The sequence below is a fragment of the Nerophis lumbriciformis genome, linkage group LG20 (assembly GCF_033978685.3).
Source record: "Nerophis lumbriciformis linkage group LG20, RoL_Nlum_v2.1, whole genome shotgun sequence".
Lineage (NCBI taxonomy): Eukaryota > Metazoa > Chordata > Actinopteri > Syngnathiformes > Syngnathidae > Nerophis > Nerophis lumbriciformis.
Window position 1 is genome coordinate 12,488,062 of NC_084567.2, and position 21,939 is coordinate 12,510,000.

General features: G+C 36.6%; 1 protein-coding gene and 1 non-coding gene across 4 annotated transcripts in view; one reads left to right on the forward strand and one right to left on the reverse strand.

Moving 5' to 3' along the window:
- Positions 1 to 14,856, forward strand: part of LOC133619436 (SH2 domain-containing protein 3C-like) — a 122,250-nt gene extending 107,394 nt beyond the window's left edge. For all 3 annotated transcript variants that reach the window (XM_061980452.1, XM_061980453.1, XM_061980454.1), the window contains 4 exons: positions 12,706 to 12,971; positions 13,034 to 13,209; positions 13,277 to 13,404; positions 13,471 to 14,856. In XM_061980452.1, coding sequence (XP_061836436.1) covers positions 12,706 to 12,971; positions 13,034 to 13,209; positions 13,277 to 13,404; positions 13,471 to 13,706 — 806 coding nt within the window. In that variant the 3' untranslated portion in view covers positions 13,707 to 14,856. The remainder of the gene's footprint in view (positions 1 to 12,705; positions 12,972 to 13,033; positions 13,210 to 13,276; positions 13,405 to 13,470) is intronic.
- A 2,499-nt stretch (positions 14,857 to 17,355) lies between these two features.
- Positions 17,356 to 17,438, reverse strand: trnal-cag (transfer RNA leucine (anticodon CAG)). Its single transcript has one exon. It is a non-coding gene; the product is annotated as a tRNA-Leu (tRNA).
- Between the last annotated feature and the right edge of the window lie 4,501 nt (positions 17,439 to 21,939).

Genomic DNA, 21,939 nt, shown 5'->3' on the forward strand with positions numbered 1-21,939 from the left:
TCTTAAACTGTTTGACTATTTGCTCACGCAGTTGTGGACAAAGGGGTGTATCTCACCCCATCCTTTCTTGTGAAAGACTGAGCATTTTTTGGGAAGCTGTTTTTATACCCAATCATGGCACCCACCTGTTCCCAATTAGCCTGCACACCTGTGGGATGTTCCAAATAAGTGTTTGATGAGCATTCCTTAACTTTATCAGTATTTATTGCCACCTTTCCCAACTTCTTTGTCACGTGTTGCTGGCATCAAATTCTAAAGTTAATGATTATTTGCACAAAAAAAAAAAATGTTTATCAGTTTGAACATCAAATATGTTGTCTTTGTAGCATATTCAATTGAAAATGGGTTGAAAATGATTTGCAAATCATTGTATTCCGTTTATATTTACATCTAACACAATTTCCCAACTCATACGGAAACAGGGTTTGTAGATATATGCACGTGTATATGTAGTGTGTGTATGTGTACATATATATATATATATATATATATATATATATATATATATATATATATATATATATTGGGCCTAGTGTGTGAATGTGAGTGTGAATGTTGTCTATCTATCTGTTGGCCCTGCGATGAGGTGGCGACTTGTCCAGGGTGCACCCCGCCTTCTGCCCGAATGCAGCTGAGATAGGCTCCAGCATCCCCCGCGACCCCGAAAGGGACAAGCAATAGAAAATGGATGGATGGATAGATATATAGAATATATCTGTACATATATACTGTATGTTTAAGTTCACTTTGGAATTCAACAGTGAGGTGCACTTCCTCCTTTAGACAGCGAGAGGCAGCATTGCCTAGTTTACAGTCATGTCCATGTTAGCAGGGCACAACAAGGAGTTCCTTTCAAGTCTAGTCAAGTATGACGTATGCAGTGTTGGGTTAGTTACTGAAAACCAGTAACTAGTTACAGTTACTAGTTACTTTATTTCAAAAGTAACTCAGTTACTAACTCAGTTACTTAAACCAAAAAGTAATGCGTTACTGTGAAAAGTAACTAGTTACTTATATATATATTTTTTAATTTTTTTAAGGCCCCATTTAATGCCCTTTTAGCCTTCATTTTAGTACTGTTATTGCACTGGAGAATAATACAATCTGTTGATCAACTTGACATGCATTTGCATCACTGAACTCTGCTAAGCAATGTGCTCTACATACAACACACAAAGACAAAGATATGTTTTAAAGGGCCAATTTGTTTCAGACCAGAACAAATTGACAAAACTATTTGAAATAGCTGCAACTTAACATACATAAGTAACAAACAGCATAATAACAACATAGCTGTAAAACAAGAAAGGCACACACTACATACATAAAGCCTAACCAGGCGTTTTCTCAAGGAATTCTGAAATAAAATCATGTCTGAAGCCCAGAACACTCTACACATTTCCCCACTTAGTTTAGAGAAAAGGAAATATTAGCCTGGCCCACTAGTATCCCTCTTTAGGTTTGTGAACTTTATAGTCTAAACATTTAGAGTGATGTGATAATCAAACACTCTAAAAGTTTAAAATGAAAGAGTATATAAGAGAATTGACAGAGTGTGTGTACCTGCAGTGTGCAGTGCCTCATTAAAATCCAGCCGCTGTTGGAAGTGGAGGTGAGTGTGTGTCTCTTTACTAGCTTCGTCAAAGCATGTTGTTTTTGTCGCTGTTTCAGCATATTTGAAACTTACATTCAGCTAAAATGTTCTTTTCTTTGTGGTCGATAAAAGAAACGTACTGAATATATCTCCATTTTAAGAAACTCGGCTTCGGGGTTCGCCATGACGTCTTGATAGTAGACACAGACACGCCCCCTCCCACACACACACACTCACACACACACACACACACGTACACACAGACAGCGCGCGGCGCGCCTCTTTTTTGTCGCCTCTTCAGCAGCGCTGCAACACTCAGATCTTCTCAGTTTCTAGCCGATACTACATAAAAAATAACGCAAAATAACGCAGTAACGCATCATGTAGTAACGGTAACGGAGTTACTGAATATAAAAAATAACGCGTTAGATTACTAGTTACCGCCGATAGTAACGGCGTTACAGTAACGCGTTACTTTGTAACGCGTTAGTCCCAACACTGGACGTATGTGTATATATATATATATATATATATATATATATATATATATATATATATATATATATATATATATATATAATGCAGCTGAATGCAGCGGATAGGCTCCAGCACCCCCCGCGACCCCGAAAGGGACAAGCGGTAGAAAATGGATGGATGGATGGGTATATATATATATACATGTACACATACTATATATTTGTGGGTATGTCCATATATATGTATACACACACATATGTATAGCCATGTATACGTATAGATATATAATTATTATTGTTTACACACACACACGCACACGCATATATGCATGTGTACGCGTAATATATATATATAATATATATAATGTTTGTGTATTCAAATAATAGTATAGCATACAAGATAATATGTACATTAATACAGAATCATGTATGTGGTTTGTTGACATCAGAGGCTGATATCAAATATTATAAATATATATGATATAAAGTATTGAGTAATATATGTATTTACAGTATTTACAGACGGATTGTTAAAGGTCACTGTAAGGTTTTGTTTTACAGTAGTTGGAAATAAATGAGTCTAATTTTGCTGGATCATACTTGTGTATTAATTAAGGCTGTTGATCTACTGCTACGTCACCTTAATGACATCATTGATCAAAAGTTAGAAAAAGAGTGACACACATATTTCAAAAGCTTTGGTGGGAGGAGCGGACGGATCACGTGACCCGGCGTCAACCCGGAAGTAGCGAAGTTTCCGGTGCGCCCGCAGTGCCGATGGCGGACTAAACATGTTGTTTCTGCTCCTCGTCTTGCTTCTATGTCTTCCTCCGCCCGCCTGCTGGGCGCTCAACAACTTCTACTGCTCCTTCTCCGACAGCTGCGACTGTGACTTCCGGCCAAATGTCAAAGGTGAGCGGCTCCCACTTTAGCTCGCCTGCTAACAAGGTAGCAAGCTAGCCGGGAAACAGCTGTTTATGTTTTTTTAATGTCCATCCATCCATCCATTTTTCCTACCGCTTGTCCCTTTCGGGGTCGCGGGGGGTGCTATAGCCTATCTCAGCTGCATTCGGGCGGAAGGCGGGGTACACCCTGCACAAGTCGCTACCTCATCATAGGGCTGTTTTTTAATGTTTACGTTTTTAATGTTTACGTTTTTAATGTTTACGTTTGCGTCTGACGGGACTTTTTAAAGATGTAAGAAGTAAGAGTAAACAAGTAGGGCTGAGGAAACAAACGTCATCGATTTGCGAGAATTATATTTTATACTTAAAAATGCGAAAACAAGGAGTGGATGAAGACAAGTTCTTGTCTCAAGGTGCCAAACATCCAAACAATATGCAATCATTAACTTCAATATTTGTCCACATCATGCTCTTAAACTGAGGGGAATATACTGTGTACTATGTACACTGTTTACATGTTTCAAACCTTTCTAAACATTACTTATTTTTTAACAATTAAAAACATTTTAAACTTTAAAATATGTTAAACATGTCTAACATTTATAAAACATTTTTCAAACATTTTTAAGCATTTTTAAAAATGTTAAACATTTAATTTCATATTTTTTTATATATTTTGAACATTTCTAACATTTTAAACATTTTCAAAAAAACTAAGCATTTGCAAACATTTTAAAAATGTAAAACATTTCAAAGCATTTTTAACATTTCAAAATATGTTAAACATGTCTAACATTTATAAAACATTTTAAACATTTTTCAAACAATTTTAAGCATTTTCAAACATTTTAAAAATGTTAAACATTTCAAAGCATTTTAAACATTTCTAACATTTTACAAACATCTTTAAGCATTTTCAAACATTTAAAAAATGTTAAACATTTCAAAGCATTTTTAACATTTTAAAATAAGTTAAACATGTCTAACATTTATACAATATTTTAAAACATGTGTAACATTTTAATATATTTTAACAATTTTTACATATTACACATTTTTAACAAGGCTGAAGAAAAAATCTCAATTGCGATCCAATTTGCAATTATTATATTTTGTACATAAAAATGCGAAAACAAGGAGTGGATGAAGACAAGTTGTTAGTCTCAAGGTGCCACACATCAAAACAATATGCAATTATTTACTTCAATATTTGTCCACATCATGCTCTTAAACCAGTGGTTCTCAAACTTTTTTTGTCATCCCCCACTTTGGACAAGGGGGAGTTTTCAAGCCCCACCTGCCCCCATCGCCCCAACAGAGCGCTAATGCCAAGCTTTAACATTTTCAAATTTATTGAACATCAAGTTGTATACATTCAAACTCAATAACATAAAATAACATTAAGTTCAATAATAAATAAAATAACTGTGCAGCTGTGGTATAACTTGCATCAAGTTCAATAATAAATAAAATAACTTCCATCAAGTTCAATAATAAATAAAACAAAAGTGTTATAACTTGCATCAAGTTCAATAATAAATCAAAAAAAGTGTTATAACTTGCATCACGTTCAATAATAAATCAAAAAAACTGTTATAACTTGCATCAAGTTCAATAATAAATAAAAAAAAGTGTTATAACTTGCAGCACGTTCAATAATAAATCAAAAAAAGTGTTATAACTTGCATCAAGTTCAATAATAAATCAAATAAAAGTGTTATAACTTGCATCAAGTTCAATAATAAATCAAAAAAAGTGTTATAACTTGCATCAAGTTCAATAATAAATCAAAAAGTGTTATAACTTGCATCAAGTTCAATAATAAATCAAATAACTTGCATCAAGTTCAATAATAAATCAAAAAAAGTGTTATAACTTGCATCAAGTTCAATAATAAATAAAACAAAAGTGTTATAACTTGCATCAAGTTCAATAAAAAAAAAAAGTGTTATAACTTGCATCAAGTTCAATAATAAATCAAATAAAAGTGTTATAACTTGTATCAAGTTCAATAATACATCAAATAACTTGCATCAAGTTCAATAATAAATCAAAAAAAGTGTTATAACTTGCATCAAGTTCAATAATAAATAAAACAAAAGTGTTATAACTTGCATCAAGTTCAATAATAAATCAAAAAAAGTGTTATAACTTGCATCAAGTTCAATAATAAATAAAACAAAAGTGTTATAACTTGCATCAGGTTCAATAATAAATCAAAAAAAGTGTTATAACTTGCATCAAGTTCAATAATAAATCAAATAACTTGCATCAAGTTCAATAATAAATACAATAAAAGTGCCACTTTGCAATCTTTGCAAAAAAAAAGGAGGAGCTATGCATTTGGCAAGACAGGGCAAGTGACAGCACTTTCCCCCAGGAGAGCCACCTTGCTTCACTGTGAAACAGCACGGCTGTATGATCAGCTCCCATTTCCTCACACAGTGCAGAGAACAGTTGCGCTTTCAGTGGTCGTGTTTTGATCAAATTTACCGCTCTCACAACATCTGTTAAAACCTCATTGAGTTCGGGGCTGAGCTGCCTTGACGTCAAGTTCAATAATAAATAAAATAACTTCCATCAAGTTCAATAATAAATAAAACAAAAGTGTTATAACTTGCATCAAGTTCAATAATAAATCAATAATAATAATAAATCAAAAAAAGTGTTATAACTTGCATCACGTTCAATAATAAATAAAAAAAACTGTTATAACTTGCATCAAGTTCAATAATAAATTAAAAAAAGTGTTATAACTTGCAGCACGTTCAATAATAAATCAAAAAAAGTGTTATAACTTGCATCAAGTTCAATAATAAATCAAATAAAAGTGTTATAACTTGCATCAAGTTCAATAATAAATCAAAAAAAGTGTTATAACTTGCATCAAGTTCAATAATAAATCAAAAAGTGTTATAACTTGCATCACGTTCAATAATAAATCAAAAAAAGTGTTATAACTTGCATCAAGTTCAATAATAAATCAAATAACTTGCATCAAGTTCAATAATAAATCAAAAAAAGTGTTATAACTTGCATCAAGTTCAATAATAAATAAAACAAAAGTGTTATAACTTGCATCAAGTTCAATTAAAAAAAAAGTGTTATAACTTGCATCAAGTTCAATAATAAATCAAATAAAAGTGTTATAACTTGCATCAAGTTCAATAATGCATCAAATAACTTGCATCAAGTTCAATAATAAATCAAAAAAAGTGTTATAACTTGCATCAAGTTCAATAATAAATAAAACAAAAGTGTTATAACTTGCATCAAGTTCAATAATAAATCAAAAAAAGTGTTATAACTTGCATCAAGTTCAATAATAAATAAAACAAAAGTGTTATAACTTGCATCAAGTTCAATAATAAATCAAAAAAAGTGTTATAACTTGCATCAAGTTCAATAATAAATCAAATAACTTGCATCAAGTTCAATAATAAATACAATAAAAGTGCCACTTTGCAATCTTTGCAAAAAAAAAGGAGGAGCTATGCATTTGGCAAGACAGGGCAAGTGACAGCACTTTCCCCCAGGAGAGCCACCTTGCTTCACTGTGAAACAGCACGGCTGTATGATCAGCTCCCATTTCCTCACACAGTGCAGAGAACAGTTGCGCTTTCAGTGGTCGTGTTTTGATCAAATTTACCGCGCTCACAACATCTGTTAAAACCTCATTGAGTTCGGGGCTGAGCTGCCTTGACGTCAAGTTCAATAATAAATAAAATAACTTCCATCAAGTTCAATAATAAATAAAACAAAAGTGTTATAACTTGCATCAAGTTCAATAATAAATCAATAATAATAATAAATCAAAAAAAGTGTTATAACTTGCATCACGTTCAATAATAAATCAAAAAAACTGTTATAACTTGCATCAAGTTCAATAATAAATCAAAAAAAGTGTTATAACTTGCAGCACGTTCAATAATAAATAAAAAAAAGTGTTATAACTTGCATCAAGTTCAATAATAAATAAAACAAAAGTGTTATAACTTGCATCAAGTTCAATAATAAATCAATAATAATAATAAATCAAAAAAAGTGTTATAACTTGCATCACGTTCAATAATAAATCAAAAAAACTGTTATAACTTGCATCAAGTTCAATAATAAATCAAAAAAAGTGTTATAACTTGCAGCACGTTCAATAATAAATCAAAAAAAGTGTTATAACTTGCATCAAGTTCAATAATAAATCAAATAAAAGTGTTATAACTTGCATCAAGTTCATTAATAAATCAAAAAAAGTGTTATAACTTGCATCAAGTTCAATAATAAATCAAAAAGTGTTATAACTTGCATCACGTTCAATAATAAATCAAAAAAAGTGTTATAACTTGCATCAAGTTCAATAATAAATCAAATAACTTGCATCAAGTTCAATAATAAATCAAAAAAAGTGTTATAACTTGCATCAAGTTCAATAATAAATAAAACAAAAGTGTTATAACTTGCATCAAGTTCAATAAAAAAAAAAAGTGTTATAACTTGCATCAAGTTCAATAATAAATCAAATAAAAGTGTTATAACTTGCATCAAGTTCAATAATACATCAAATAACTTGCATCAAGTTCAATAATAAATCAAAAAAAGTGTTATAACTTGCATCAAGTTCAATAATAAATAAAACAAAAGTGTTATAACTTGCATCAAGTTCAATAAAAAAAAAAAAGTGTTATAACTTGCATCAAGTTCAATAATAAATCAAATAAAAGTGTTATAACTTGCATCAAGTTCAATAATACATCAAATAACTTGCATCAAGTTCAATAATAAATCAAAAAAAGTGTTATAACTTGCATCAAGTTCAATAATAAATAAAACAAAAGTGTTATAACTTGCATCAAGTTCAATAATAAATCAAAAAAAGTGTTATAACTTGCATCAAGTTCAATAATAAATACAACAAAAGTGTTATAACTTGCATCAAGTTCAATAATAAATCAAAAAAAGTGTTATAACTTGCATCAAGTTCAATAATAAATCAAATAACTTGCATCAAGTTCAATAATAAATACAATAAAAGTGCCACTTTGCAATCTTTGCAAAAAAAAAGGAGGAGCTATGCATTTGGCAAGACAGGGCAAGTGACAGCACTTTCCCCCAGGAGAGCCACCTTGCTTCACTGTGAAACAGCACGGCTGTATGATCAGCTCCCATTTCCTCACACAGTGCAGAGAACAGTTGCGCTTTCAGTGGTCGTGTTTTGATCAAATTTACCGCGCTCACAACATCTGTTAAAACCTCATTGAGTTCGGGGCTGAGCTGCCTTGACGTCAAGTTCAATAATAAATAAAATAACTTCCATCAAGTTCAATAATAAATAAAACAAAAGTGTTATAACTTGCATCAAGTTCAATAATAAATCAATAATAATAATAAATCAAAAAAAGTGTTATAACTTGCATCACGTTCAATAATAAATCAAAAAAACTGTTATAACTTGCATCAAGTTCAATAATAAATCAAAAAAAGTGTTATAACTTGCAGCACGTTCAATAATAAATCAAAAAAAGTGTTATAACTTGCATCAAGTTCAATAATAAATAAAACAAAAGTGTTATAACTTGCATCAAGTTCAATAATAAATCAATAATAATAATAAATCAAAAAAAGTGTTATACATCACGTTCAATAATAAATCAAAAAAACTGTTATAACTTGCATCAAGTTCAATAATAAATCAAAAAAAGTGTTATAACTTGCAGCACGTTCAATAATAAATCAAAAAAAGTGTTATAACTTGCATCAAGTTCAATAATAAATCAAATAAAAGTGTTATAACTTGCATCAAGTTCATTAATAAATCAAAAAAAGTGTTATAACTTGCATCAAGTTCAATAATAAATCAAAAAGTGTTATAACTTGCATCACGTTCAATAATAAATCAAAAAAAGTGTTATAACTTGCATCAAGTTCAATAATAAATCAAATAACTTGCATCAAGTTCAATAATAAATCAAAAAAAGTGTTATAACTTGCATCAAGTTCAATAATAAATAAAACAAAAGTGTTATAACTTGCATCAAGTTCAATAAAAAAAAAAAAGTGTTATAACTTGCATCAAGTTCAATAATAAATCAAATAAAAGTGTTATAACTTGCATCAAGTTCAATAATACATCAAATAACTTGCATCAAGTTCAATAATAAATCAAAAAAAGTGTTATAACTTGCATCAAGTTCAATAATAAATAAAACAAAAGTGTTATAACTTGCATCAAGTTCAATAAAAAAAAAAAGTGTTATAACTTGCATCAAGTTCAATAATAAATCAAATAAAAGTGTTATAACTTGCATCAAGTTCAATAATACATCAAATAACTTGCATCAAGTTCAATAATAAATCAAAAAAAGTGTTATAACTTGCATCAAGTTCAATAATAAATAAAACAAAAGTGTTATAACTTGCATCAAGTTCAATAATAAATCAAAAAAAGTGTTATAACTTGCATCAAGTTCAATAATAAATACAACAAAAGTGTTATAACTTGCATCAAGTTCAATAATAAATCAAAAAAAGTGTTATAACTTGCATCAAGTTCAATAATAAATCAAATAACTTGCATCAAGTTCAATAATAAATACAATAAAAGTGCCACTTTGCAATCTTTGCAAAAAAAAAGGAGGAGCTATGCATTTGGCAAGACAGGGCAAGTGACAGCACTTTCCCCCAGGAGAGCCACCTTGCTTCACTGTGAAACAGCACGGCTGTATGATCAGCTCCCATTTCCTCACACAGTGCAGAGAACAGTTGCGCTTTCAGTGGTCGTGTTTTGATCAAATTTACCGCGCTCACAACATCTGTTAAAACCTCATTGAGTTCGGGGCTGAGCTGCCTTGACGCGAGTGCTTCCCGGTGAATGACACAGTGTGTGCCCGTCACATTTTTGTTTCTCTGTAGGCGCTGGCTCTGGCTCGACGACCTTTGAGGTGCGAGTCACAAATGTATATATTTGTGTCATTGTGATCCACACATTAGCCTGCTACCCATCCGCGCGAAAGTTTGTTCCGCTTAGCCCCGCCCCCATTAGTTACTGTTGCTATGTCTGTCAAACTTTCGCTCGTACCGAGAAATATAAAGCCTACAGTAAAAATAAGTACCGGTAATTTCCATTTATTTATATAGCGGATTTCACAGACAGAATCACAAAGTGATTTACAGTGTGTATAGAAAATGAAAGCATAGTAAAAAAAATAATCTAAGAATATAATAATAAAAAAAAAAATTTAAAGTGAAATTTCCTCCCGTTCCTCGCGCCCCACCTGTCATGTCTCTATTCCCCACCAGTGGGGCGCGCCCCACACTTTGAGAAACGCTGTCTTAAACTGAGGGGAATATACTGTATACTGTGTACCACTGTGTACATGTTTCAAACCTTTTTAAACATTAATTTTTTTTAAACATTTTTAACTTTAAAATATTTTAAACATGTCTAACATTTATAAAACATTTTTCAAACATTTTTAAGCATTTTTTTAAAAATGTTAAACATTTCAAATAATTTTTAATATTTTGAATATTTCTTACATTTTACTTTTTTTTTTTAAAAATCTAAGCATTTTCAAACATTTTAAAAATGTAAAACATTTCAAAGCATTTTTAACATTTCAAAATATGTTAAACATGTTTAACATTTATAAAACATTTTAAAAATGTTAAACACTTCAAATCTTTTTTTAAAACATTTTAATATATTTTAACAATTTTAACATATTACACATTTTAGTATGGCTGAGGGAAAAAAACTCAGTTGCGATTCAATTTGCGATGATTATATTTTATACATAAAAATGCGAAAACAAGGAGTGGATGAAGACAAGTTGCTAGTCTCAAGGTGCCACACATCCAAACAATATGCAATTATTTACTTCAATATTTGTCCACATCATGCTCTTAAACTGAGGGGAATATACTGTATACTGGGTACACTGTGTACATGTTTCAAACCTTTTAAACATAATTTTTTTTAAACATTTCAAAACATTTTTAACTTTAAAAGATGTTAAATATGTCTAACATTTATAAAACATGTTTCAAACATTTTTAAGCATTTTCAAAAAATGCTAAACATTTCAAATATTTTTTAATATTTTAAACATTTTAACGTTTTTAAAAAAAACTAAGAATTTTGAAACATTTTAAAAATGTCAAACATTTCTAAGCATTTTTAAGATTTTAGAATATGTTAAACATGTCCATCATTTCAAAACAATTTTTTTTTTTACAAATTTCAAACAATTTTAAGCATTTCCAAACATTTTTAAAATGTTAAACATTTCAAAGCATTTTTAACATTTTAAGCATTTCTAACATTTTGCAAACATTTTTAAGCATTTTCAAACATTTAAAAAATGTAAAATATTGCAAAGCATTTTTAACATTTTAAAATATGTTAAACATGTCTAACATTCATAAAACAATTTTTAAACATTTTAAAAATGTTAAACACTTCAGAGCTTTTTTTAAAACATTTTAAGACATGTGTTTTAATATATTTGAACAGTTTTAACATATTACACATTTTTAACAAATACGGCTGAGGAAAAAAACTTAATTGCAATGATTATATTTATACATAAAAATGCAAAAAACAAGGAGTGGATGAACACATGTTCTTGCCACTCATCAAAACTATGCAATCATTTACTTCGAAATATTTGCCCACATCATGCTCTTAAACTGAGGGGAATATACTGTGTACACTGTGTTTACATGTTTCAAACATTTTTAAGAATTTTAAAAATGTTAAACATTTCAAAGCATTTTTAACATTTGAAACTTTAAAATATTAAAACATTTATAAAACATTTTTCAAACATTTTTTAACATTTTAAAAATGTTAAACATTTCAAAGCATTTTTAACATTTTAAAATATGTTTAACATTTATAGAACATTTAACATTTTTAAACATTTTAAAATTGTTAAACATTTCAAAGCATTTTTAAATTTTTTAAACACTTAACACATTTTAATATCTTTTAACAATTTTAAATTATTTCACATTTTTAACAAGTAGGGCTGAGAAAAAAAAACTTAATGTGATACGATTTGCGATGATTATATTTTATACATTAAAATGCGAAAACAAGGAGTGGATGAAGACAAGTTCTTGTCTCAAGGTGCCACACATTAAAACAATATGCAATCATTTACTTCAATATTTGTCCAGACGAAGAAGAAATAACCGATAAAACGATACAGTGATGTAATCATATAAGAGGATATCAACTTGTATTTGAAATTACTGTCGAATTGTTGGCCATTGTCCTGTCATTGGAAGGAACTTTGTTATCCTAAACAAATAAAAAATCAAATGGTCGCATTTCTCTTCGCAAAAATGTAACGTAAATAGACATTGAACACCTTAAAGTTTTTGTTTTTTTTGTTGCCATCGCGCGCTTACGGCATTCTCGCTTGTTCGTCCGTGTTGATGGGCTCATATTGCCCGGCAGGTTTGAAGCTGACAACGGGACGTTTGGCTTTCTGATCAGATTTTGTTCAACTAAATTTTTTGTACTTTACGGAACTTCGTCACTGGCGAGTCGTGAGGCTCTGTGTTCGCGCGGTCCCCACTCGACTGAAAAGAGGGCTCACTGCGTTCGGTTAATTCCACTGTTGAATAGACGCGCTCGGAGGTGAGACCTGGTTCTTCCTGTTTGAAGCGAGAGACCAACAACATGGCGGGAGTTAGCTTGTCCTAAAGTTGAGTGTTTGTGAACCAGAGCTGGAGTGGGACCTCTACAAGAACGTTTACGGCCAACATCTGGCTCAGGACATCATCTCTGAGGAGGTCGTCAAGTTCCTTCAGAATAAAAGCCCGGAAAAACCCCTGGTTCTGTCCTTCCACGGCTCCTCCGGGACCGGGAAGACGCTGGTCAGCTCCATGCTGGGGAGCCACTTGTACGGCTCGGCCATGAGCAGCCCGTACGTGCACCGCTTCATCCCCGCGCTGCATTTCCCCTCCGCCGGCGAGGTGGACCAGTACCGGGTGAGACTCCTCTCCCTGTGTGACGGCAGCGCCACTTAGCTCACCGGCGTCCTTCTTTACAGGTGCAGCTGAAGAACTGGGTCCAGGGGAACCTGACGGCGTGCGCTCGCTCCGTCTTCATTTTTGACGAGATGGAGAGAATGCCACGCGGACTCCTCGACGTCCTGGAACCTTTTCTGGGTCCCTCGCACGTGGTCTTCGGCACCAACTACCGCAAAGCCTTCTATGTCTTCATCAGGTCAGCGCCAATCCCGGTCCTCGGTGCGTGGCGATGGAGCTGGGTTTTAGCAGAGTGTGTTTGTTAGCACGGCGGGCGAGGACGTGGTCAACAGAGTGGCCCTGGAACACCGCCGGGCGGGACGCGACCGAGAGGAGATCACGTCGTCCGACCTGCAGGACGCCGTCGCTCAGGCCGTCTACGACAACAACTCCAGTGAGCGACGCCGTTTTGGTTTTGTAACTCTCGCTTGTTTTACTGTCTTTCCCGCCCTTCCCTCAGGCGGCCTCTTCCAGTCGTCCATCATCCGGCACAAGCTCATCACGTCCTTCGTGCCCTTCCTGCCGCTGAGCCGCCGCCACGTGGAGCGCTCGCAGCTCTGCCAGCTCGGCGCCTGCCAGCGCAGTGACGTGGTGCGGGCGGTAGGGGGCGACATGACGTACACGCCGGCGCCGGGACACTTCTTCTCGGCCAGCGGCTGCAAGAGCGTCACCGCCAAGATCAACCTTTTCCTCTGACCCTCAGCCAAAGTCTAGTGGACCAGAAGCTGTCCGGCAAGGACCTCCAAGTCCAACCTGGTTCATGGAGTCCACCGTGTTGTTGGAAGAAACTCCACCAGTTCCCATTGGATCCACTTGAAGGACTTTGTGTCGATCCAAACTCGGAAGGACCACGTGAAAAAAACTCTACCATGGAAGAAACTCCACCAGTTCCCAAAGTTCCCATTGGATCCACTTGGAGGACTTTGTGTCGATCCAAACTCGGAAGGACCACGTGAAAAAAACTCTACCATGGGAGAAACTCCACCAGTTCCCAAAGTTCCCATTGGATCCACTTGAAGGACTTTGTGTCGATCCAAACTCGGAAGGACCACGTGAAAAAAACTCTACCATGGGAGAAACTCCACCAGTTCCCAAAGTTCCCATTGGATCCACTTGAAGGACTTTGTGTCGATCCAAACTCGGAAGGACCACGTGAAAAAAACTCTTACCATGGGAGAAACTCCACCAGTTCCCAAAGTTCCCATTGTATCCACTTGAAGGACTTTGTGTCGATCCAAACTCGGAAGGACCACGTGAAAAAACCTCTACCGTGGGAGAAACTCCACCAGTTCCCAAAGTTCCCATTGGATCCACTTGAAGGACTTTGTGTCGATCCAACCTCGGAAGGACCACGTGAAAAAAACTCTACCATGGGAGAAACTCCACCAGTTCCCAAAGTTCCTATTGGATCCACTTAAAGGACTTTGTGTCGATCCAAACTCGGAAGGACCACGTGAAAAAAAAACTCTACCATGGGAGAAACTCCACCAGTTCCCAAAGTTCCCATTGGATCCACTTAAAGGAGTATTTGTCGATCCAAATTCTGAAGGACCACATGAAGAACCTCTACCAGAACGTCATCGTCTTTCAAGGACTTTTTGATCTAAAGGAAAAATCAGAATGACTATTTTTTTTAAACCCAACTAGCAGCAGGATGAACTGAAGGGGGTGTAGTTCGCCTCCTTCACCAGCAGAGGCCGCCACAGGTGGTGATTGACGTCTGAACTTCAGACCAAGATTTGGTCCTCATTTTTAATCTTTGCCTTCATGTCTTGTTTTTGTTGCCATTTCAGAACCACATCACAACTGCTACCTGCTCAATAAACTCAGAAAAGTATTTTTAAAAGCACTAAATACTCAATGTTTCATGCAAAATGTGGATAGAATACTCACAACAGTACACTTCAGTAAGTATACTCTGTACTGTGTACTTTCTGGGTGTGTGTGCAGTTTCCCAATGAAATAGTGTCTTTCTACACTGCTCATTTTTAGTGTGCACATTACAGTGTAGCAAGTGTACATGATAATGTAAAGTAAGTGTACATTACAGTGTAGCAAGTGTACTTGATAATGTAAAGTAAGTGCACATTACAGTGTAGGAAGTGTACATGATAATGTATAGTAAGTGTACATTACAGTGTAACAAGTGTACATGATAATGTATAGTAAGTGTACATTACAGTGTAACAAGTGTACATGATAATGTATAGTAAGTGTACATTACAGTGTCGCAAGTGTACATGATAATGTACAGTAAGTATACATTACAGTGTAGTAAGTGTACATTACGGTGTAGTAAGTGTACACAATAATTTTGTGTAGTGTGTGTACATTATAGTGTAATAAGTATGTATATGATAATTTAGTGTAGTAAGTGTACATAATAGTGTAAGTGCACATGATAGTGTATAGTAGGTCTACTATATAGTATGTGTACATTACAGTGTCGCAAGTGTGTACATTAGTGTATAGTAAGTGTATATTATAGTGTAGTGTGTACATTACAATAGCGAGTACATTATAGTGTAGTAAGTGTGTACATTATAGCAGTGTTTTTCAACATTTTTTGCGTTGAACAAATGCGGAGGCACACCAGCAGCAGAAATCATTAAAAAACGAAACTCAATTGACAGTAAAAAGTCGCAATTGTTGGATGTGACTTTAAAGCATAACCAAGCATGCATCACTATAGCTCTTGTCTCAAAGTAGGTGTACTGTTACCACCCGGCAGATCACGCCCTGACTTATTTGGAGTTTTCCTGTGTGTAGTGTTTTAGTTCTTGTCTTGCGCTCCTATTTTGGTGGCTTTTTCTCTTTTTTTGGTATTTTCCTGTAGCAGTTTCATGTCTTCCTTTGAGCGATATTTTCCCGCATCTACTTTGTTTTAGCAATCAAGAATATTTCAGTTGTTTTTATCCTTCTTTGTGGGGACATTGTTGATTGTCATGTCATGTTCGGATGTACGTTGTGGACGCCGTCTTTGCTCCACAGTAAGTCTTTGCTGTTGTCCAGCATTCTGTTTTTGTTTACTTTGCAGCCAGTTCAGTTTTAGTCTCGTTCCGCATAGCCTTCCCTAAGCTTCAATGCCTTTTCTTAGGGGCACTCACCTTTTATTTGTTTTTGGTTTAAGCATTAGATACCTTTTTACCTGCACACTGCCTCCCGCTGTTTCCGACATCTACAAAGCAATTAGCTACCGGCTGCCACCTACTGATATGGAAGAGTATTACACGGTTACTCTGCCGAGCTCTAGACAGCACAGACACTCAACAACAACACGTCATTTGCAGACTATAATTACTGGTTTCAAAAAATATTTTTAACCCAAATAGGTGAAATTAGATCATCTCCCACGGCACACTGGTGTGCCGCGGCACAGTGGTTGAAAAACACTGCATTATAGTGTAGTAAGTGTGTACATTATAGTGTATAGTAAGTTTACATTATATAGTATAGTAAGTGTGTACATTACAGTGTGTACATTGTAGTGTATAGTAAGTGTGTACAATATAGTGTATAGTAAGTGTGTACATTATAGTGTATAGTAAGTTTACATTATACAGTATCCTCTAAAGGCCTTAGTGGCCACATGCGTGGACAGCACCTTTTAGCTCTTATTTCCAAAATTGTCTACACCACTGAATTGGGGTCTTATGACCTTTCTGTGGACACTTATACTGCCATCTGGTGGTGTCAGAAGAGTATAACATACAATGGAATTTGGAAAAAAAAAGTGTAAAAATAAGAATTAGCATGTCACTAAACATGAAGTACACGTTTGTTACTTATAGAGTAAGTACATCATATCAAAAGACGATTTTTAGTTTTTATTCTAATTAGGGTCCAATAAGCCCAAATAGCGAAGATAAATAAAAAAAAGCATGTAAACAAACCGCTTGGGCCTTAAGAGGGTATAGTAAGTGTATACATTATAGTGTATAGTCAGTGTGTACATTAGTGTATAGTAAGTTTACATTATAGTGTATGGTAAGTGTATACACTAGTGTATAGTGTATACATTATAGTGTATAGTAAGTGTGTACATTAGTGTATAGTAAGTGTGTACATTAGTGTAGTAAATGTTTACAGGATACTCTAGTGTAGTAAGTCTATACATTATAGTGTATAGTAACTACATTATAGTGTAGTAAGTGTGTACATACAGTGTATAGTAAGTATACATTACAGTGTATAGTAAGTGTATACATTATAGTGTAGTAAGTGTGTACATTATAGTGTAGTAAATATGTCCAGGTTAATCTAGTGTACATAATAGTGTAATTAATTAGTGTGTACGTCCACACGTCATCCAATCATGGATATTGCCACACCTGACAAAAGTATTTGTCAGAAGTGGGATTCGAACCCACGCCTACAGAGTAGACTACGACCTGAACGTAGCGCCTTAGACCGCTCGGCCATCCTGACATGCGCACTGCCACTGACAGAACTAATACAAACAGTACGATAGATGCCAGGTCACAATGATCGATATTGACGTCTTTTGTCTCGACTGGCACCTTTACGTCAACTAAATACATCTATGACCACTGATACTTCTTACAGTATGTGCGTGATACCAGTGATACTTCTTACAGTGTGCGCGTGATACCAGTGATACTTCTTACAGTGTGTGCGCGATACCAGTGATACTTCTTACAGTGTGCACGTGATACTTCTTAGTGTGTGCGTGATACCAGTGATACTTCTTAGTGTGCGTGATACCACTGATACTTCTTACAGTGTGCGCGTGATACCAGTAATACTTCTTACAGTGTGCGCGTGATACCAGTAATACTTCTTACAGTGTGCGCGTGATACCAGTGATACTTCTTACAGTGTGCACGTGATACTTCTTAGTGTGTGCGTGATACCAGTGATACTTCTTAGTGTGTGCGTGATACCAGTGATACTTCTTACTGTGTGCGCGTGATACCAGTGATACTTCTTAGTGTGCGTGTGATACCAGTGATACTTCTTACAGTGTGCATGTGATACCAGTGATACTTCTTACAGTGTGCGTGTGATACCAGTGATACTTCTTACAGTGTGCACGTGATACCAGTGGTACTTCTTAGTGTGTGCGTGATACCAGTGATACTTCTTAGTGTGTGCATGATACAAGTGATACTTCTTACAGTGTGCACGTGATACCAGTGACAGTTCTTAATGTGCACGTGATACCAGTGATACTTCTTACAGTGTGTGCGTGATACCAGTGATACTTCTTACAGTGTGTGCGTGATACCAGTGATACTTCTTAGTGTGCATGTGATACCAGTGATACTTCCTACAGTGTGTGCATGATACCAGTGATACTTCTTACAGTGTGTGCGTGATACCAGTGATACTTCTTAGTGTGTGCGTGATACCAGTGATACAGTGTGTGCGTGATACCAGTGATACTTCTTACAGTGTGTGCGTTATACCAGTGATACTTCTTAGTGTGCATGTGATACCAGTGATACTTCCTACAGTGTGTGCATGATACCAGTGATACTTCTTGGTGTGTGCGTGATACCAGTGATACTTCTCAGTGTGTGCATGATACCAGTGATACTTCTTACAGTGTGTGCGTGATACCAGTGATACTTCTTACAGTGTGTGCGTGATACCAGTGATACTTCCTACAGTGTGTGCATGATACCAGTGATACTTCTTGGTGTGTGCGTGATACCAGTGATACTTCTCAGTGTGTGCATGATACCAGTGATACTTCTTACAGTGTGTGCGTTATACCAGTGATACTTCTTAGTGTGCATGTGATACCAGTGATACTTCCTACAGTGTGTGCATGATACCAGTGATACTTCTTGGTGTGTGCGTGATACCAGTGATACTTCTCAGTGTGTGCATGATACCAGTGATACTTCTTACAGTGTGTGCGTGATACCAGTGATACTTCTTACAGTGTGTGCGTGATACCAGTGATACTTCCTACAGTGTGTGCATGATACCAGTGATACTTCTTGGTGTGTGCGTGATACCAGTGATACTTCTCAGTGTGTGCATGATACCAGTGATACTTCTTACAGTGTGTGCGTGATACCAGTGATACTTCTTAGTGTGTGCGCGATACCAGTGATACTTCTTACAGTGTGCACGTGATACCAGTGATACTTCTTACAGTGTGTGCATGATACCAGTGATACTTCTTACAGCGTGTGTGCGTGTGAACTCACTGTAAAAGGGCGTGTCTTATCCAGGTCACGTGACTGTGAAGGACGCCCACTCAACTCGCCGAGCGTTATTCTTGTTTTCATTATTTAAATAAGATGCTGTGCTGTAAAAATGTGATCATTTCAAACATGATTATCATTTAATAATAATAATAGTAATGATGATAACGATGATTAATAATATAATAACATAATAATGATAAAAATCATTTAAAATATAACAAAAGCATAAAAGACACAGAAGACCTCACGGCAGAGAACAAAAATGGGTTTTAAGAAGGGATCTGGTTGTCACGGCAACGTATGACAAATGTTGTTGACGTGTAGTGAGATATTTCCAAACATGGATGGAAGATCGTAGCACTTACGAGCTGGGACGGCAGCTGCTGATTACAAGCAATCAGCACGCTAATCGCAAGCTAGCAATTAGTGCTCTAGTTACCGGCTAGCGACTTAACTCTCTAGTTGCCAGCAATTAAGTGTTTTACTTTCCATTGAGCGATTAGCGGTTTTTTTTTTTTGCCAGCAAGCGTTTAGGGCTCTTGGTGCCAGCTGGCGATTAGCATTATTGTTGCCAGCTAGCGATTTGCGCATTATTCGTCAGCTGGCGATTAACACGTTTGTTGCCAGCTAGCGATTAACACGTTTGTTGCCAGCTAGCGATTAGTCTGCTAGTTGCCAGCTAGCGATTAGTCTGCTAGTTGCCAGCTCGCGATTAGTCTGCTAGTTGCCAGCTCGCGATTAGTCTGCTAGTTGCCAGCTAGCGATTAGTCTGCTAGTTGCCAGCTAGCGATTAGTCTGCTAGTTGCCAGCTAGCGATTAGTCTGCTAGTTGCCAGCTCGCGATTAGTCTGCTAGTTGCCAGCTAGCGATTAGTCTGCTAGTTGCCAGCTCGCGATTAGTCTGCTAGTTGCCAGCTAGCGATTAGTCTGCTAGTTGCCAGCTCGCGATTAGTCTGCTTGTTGCCAGCTAGCGATTAGTCTGCTAGTTGCCAGCTAGTGATTAGTCTGCTAGTTGCCAGCTCGCGATTAGTCTGCTAGTTGCCAGCTAGCGATTAGTCTGCTAGTTGCCAGCTAGCGATTAGTCTGCTAGTTGCCAGCTAGCGATTAGTCTACTAGTTGCCAGCTCGCGATTAGTCTGCTAGTTGCCAGCTAGCGATTAGTCTGCTAGTTGCCAGCTCGCGATTAGTCTGCTAGTTGCCAGCTAGCGATTAGTCTGCTAGTTGCCAGCTCGCGATTAGTCTGCTTGTTGCCAGCTAGCGATTAGTCTGCTAGTTGCCAGCTAGTGATTAGTCTGCTAGTTGCCAGCTCGCGATTAGTCTGCTAGTTGCCAGCTAGCGATTAGTCTGCTAGTTGCCAGCTCGCGATTAGTCTGCTAGTTGCCAGCTAGCGATTAGTCTGCTAGTTGCCAGCTCGCGATTAGTCTGCTAATTGCCAGCTCGCAATTAGTCTGCTAGTTGCCAGCTAGCGATTAGTCTGCTAGTTGCCAGTTAGTGATTAGTCTGCTAGTTGCCAGCTCGCGATTAGTCTGCTAGTTGCCAGCTAGCGATTAGTCTGCTAGTTGCCAGCTAGCGATTAGTCTGCTAGTTGCCAGCTCGCGATTAGTCTGCTAGTTGCCAGCTAGCGATTAGTCTGCTAGTTGCCAGCTCGCGATTAGTCTGCTAGTTGCCAGCTAGCGATTAGTCTGCTAGTTGCCAGCTCGCGATTAGTCTGCTTGTTGCCAGCTAGCGATTAGTCTGCTAGTTGCCAGCTAGTGATTAGTCTGCTAGTTGCCAGCTCGCGATTAGTCTGCTAGTTGCCAGCTAGCGATTAGTCTGCTAGTTGCCAGCTCGCGATTAGTCTGCTAGTTGCCAGCTAGCGATTAGTCTGCTAGTTGCCAGCTCGCGATTAGTCTGCTAATTGCCAGCTCGCAATTAGTCTGCTAGTTGCCAGCTAGCGATTAGTCTGCTAGTTGCCAGTTAGTGATTAGTCTGCTAGTTGCCAGCTCGCGATTAGTCTGCTAGTTGCCAGCTCGCGATTAGTCTGCTAGTTGCCAGCTAGCGATTAGTCTGCTAGTTGCCAGCTAGCGATTAGTCTGCTAGTTGCCAGCTAGCGATTAGTCTGCTAGTTGCCAGCTAGCGATTAGTCTGCTAGTTGCCAGCTCGCGATTAGTCTGCTAGTTGCCAGCTAGCGATTAGTCTGCTAGTTGCCAGCTCGCGATTAGTCTGCTAGTTGCCAGCTAGCGATTAGTCTGCTAGTTGCCAGCTAACGATTAGTCTGCTAGTTGCCAGCTAGCGATTAGTCTGCTAGTTGCCAGCTAGCGATTAGTCTGCTAGTTGCCAGCTAGCGATTAGTCTGCTAGTTGCCAGCTAGCGATTAGTCTGCTAGTTGCCAGCTCGCGATTAGTCTGCTAGTTGCCAGCTAGCGATTAGTCTGCTAGTTGCCAGCTCGCGATTAGTCTGCTAGTTGCCAGCTAGCGATTAGTCTGCTAGTTGCCAGCTCGCGATTAGTCTGCTTGTTGCCAGCTAGCGATTAGTCTGCTAGTTGCCAGCTAGTGATTAGTCTGCTAGTTGCCAGCTCGCGATTAGTCTGCTAGTTGCCAGCTAGCGATTAGTCTGCTAGTTGCCAGCTCGCGATTAGTCTGCTAGTTGCCAGCTAGCGATTAGTCTGCTAGTTGCCAGCTCGCGATTAGTCTGCTAATTGCCAGCTCGCAATTAGTCTGCTAGTTGCCAGCTAGCGATTAGTCTGCTAGTTGCCAGTTAGTGATTAGTCT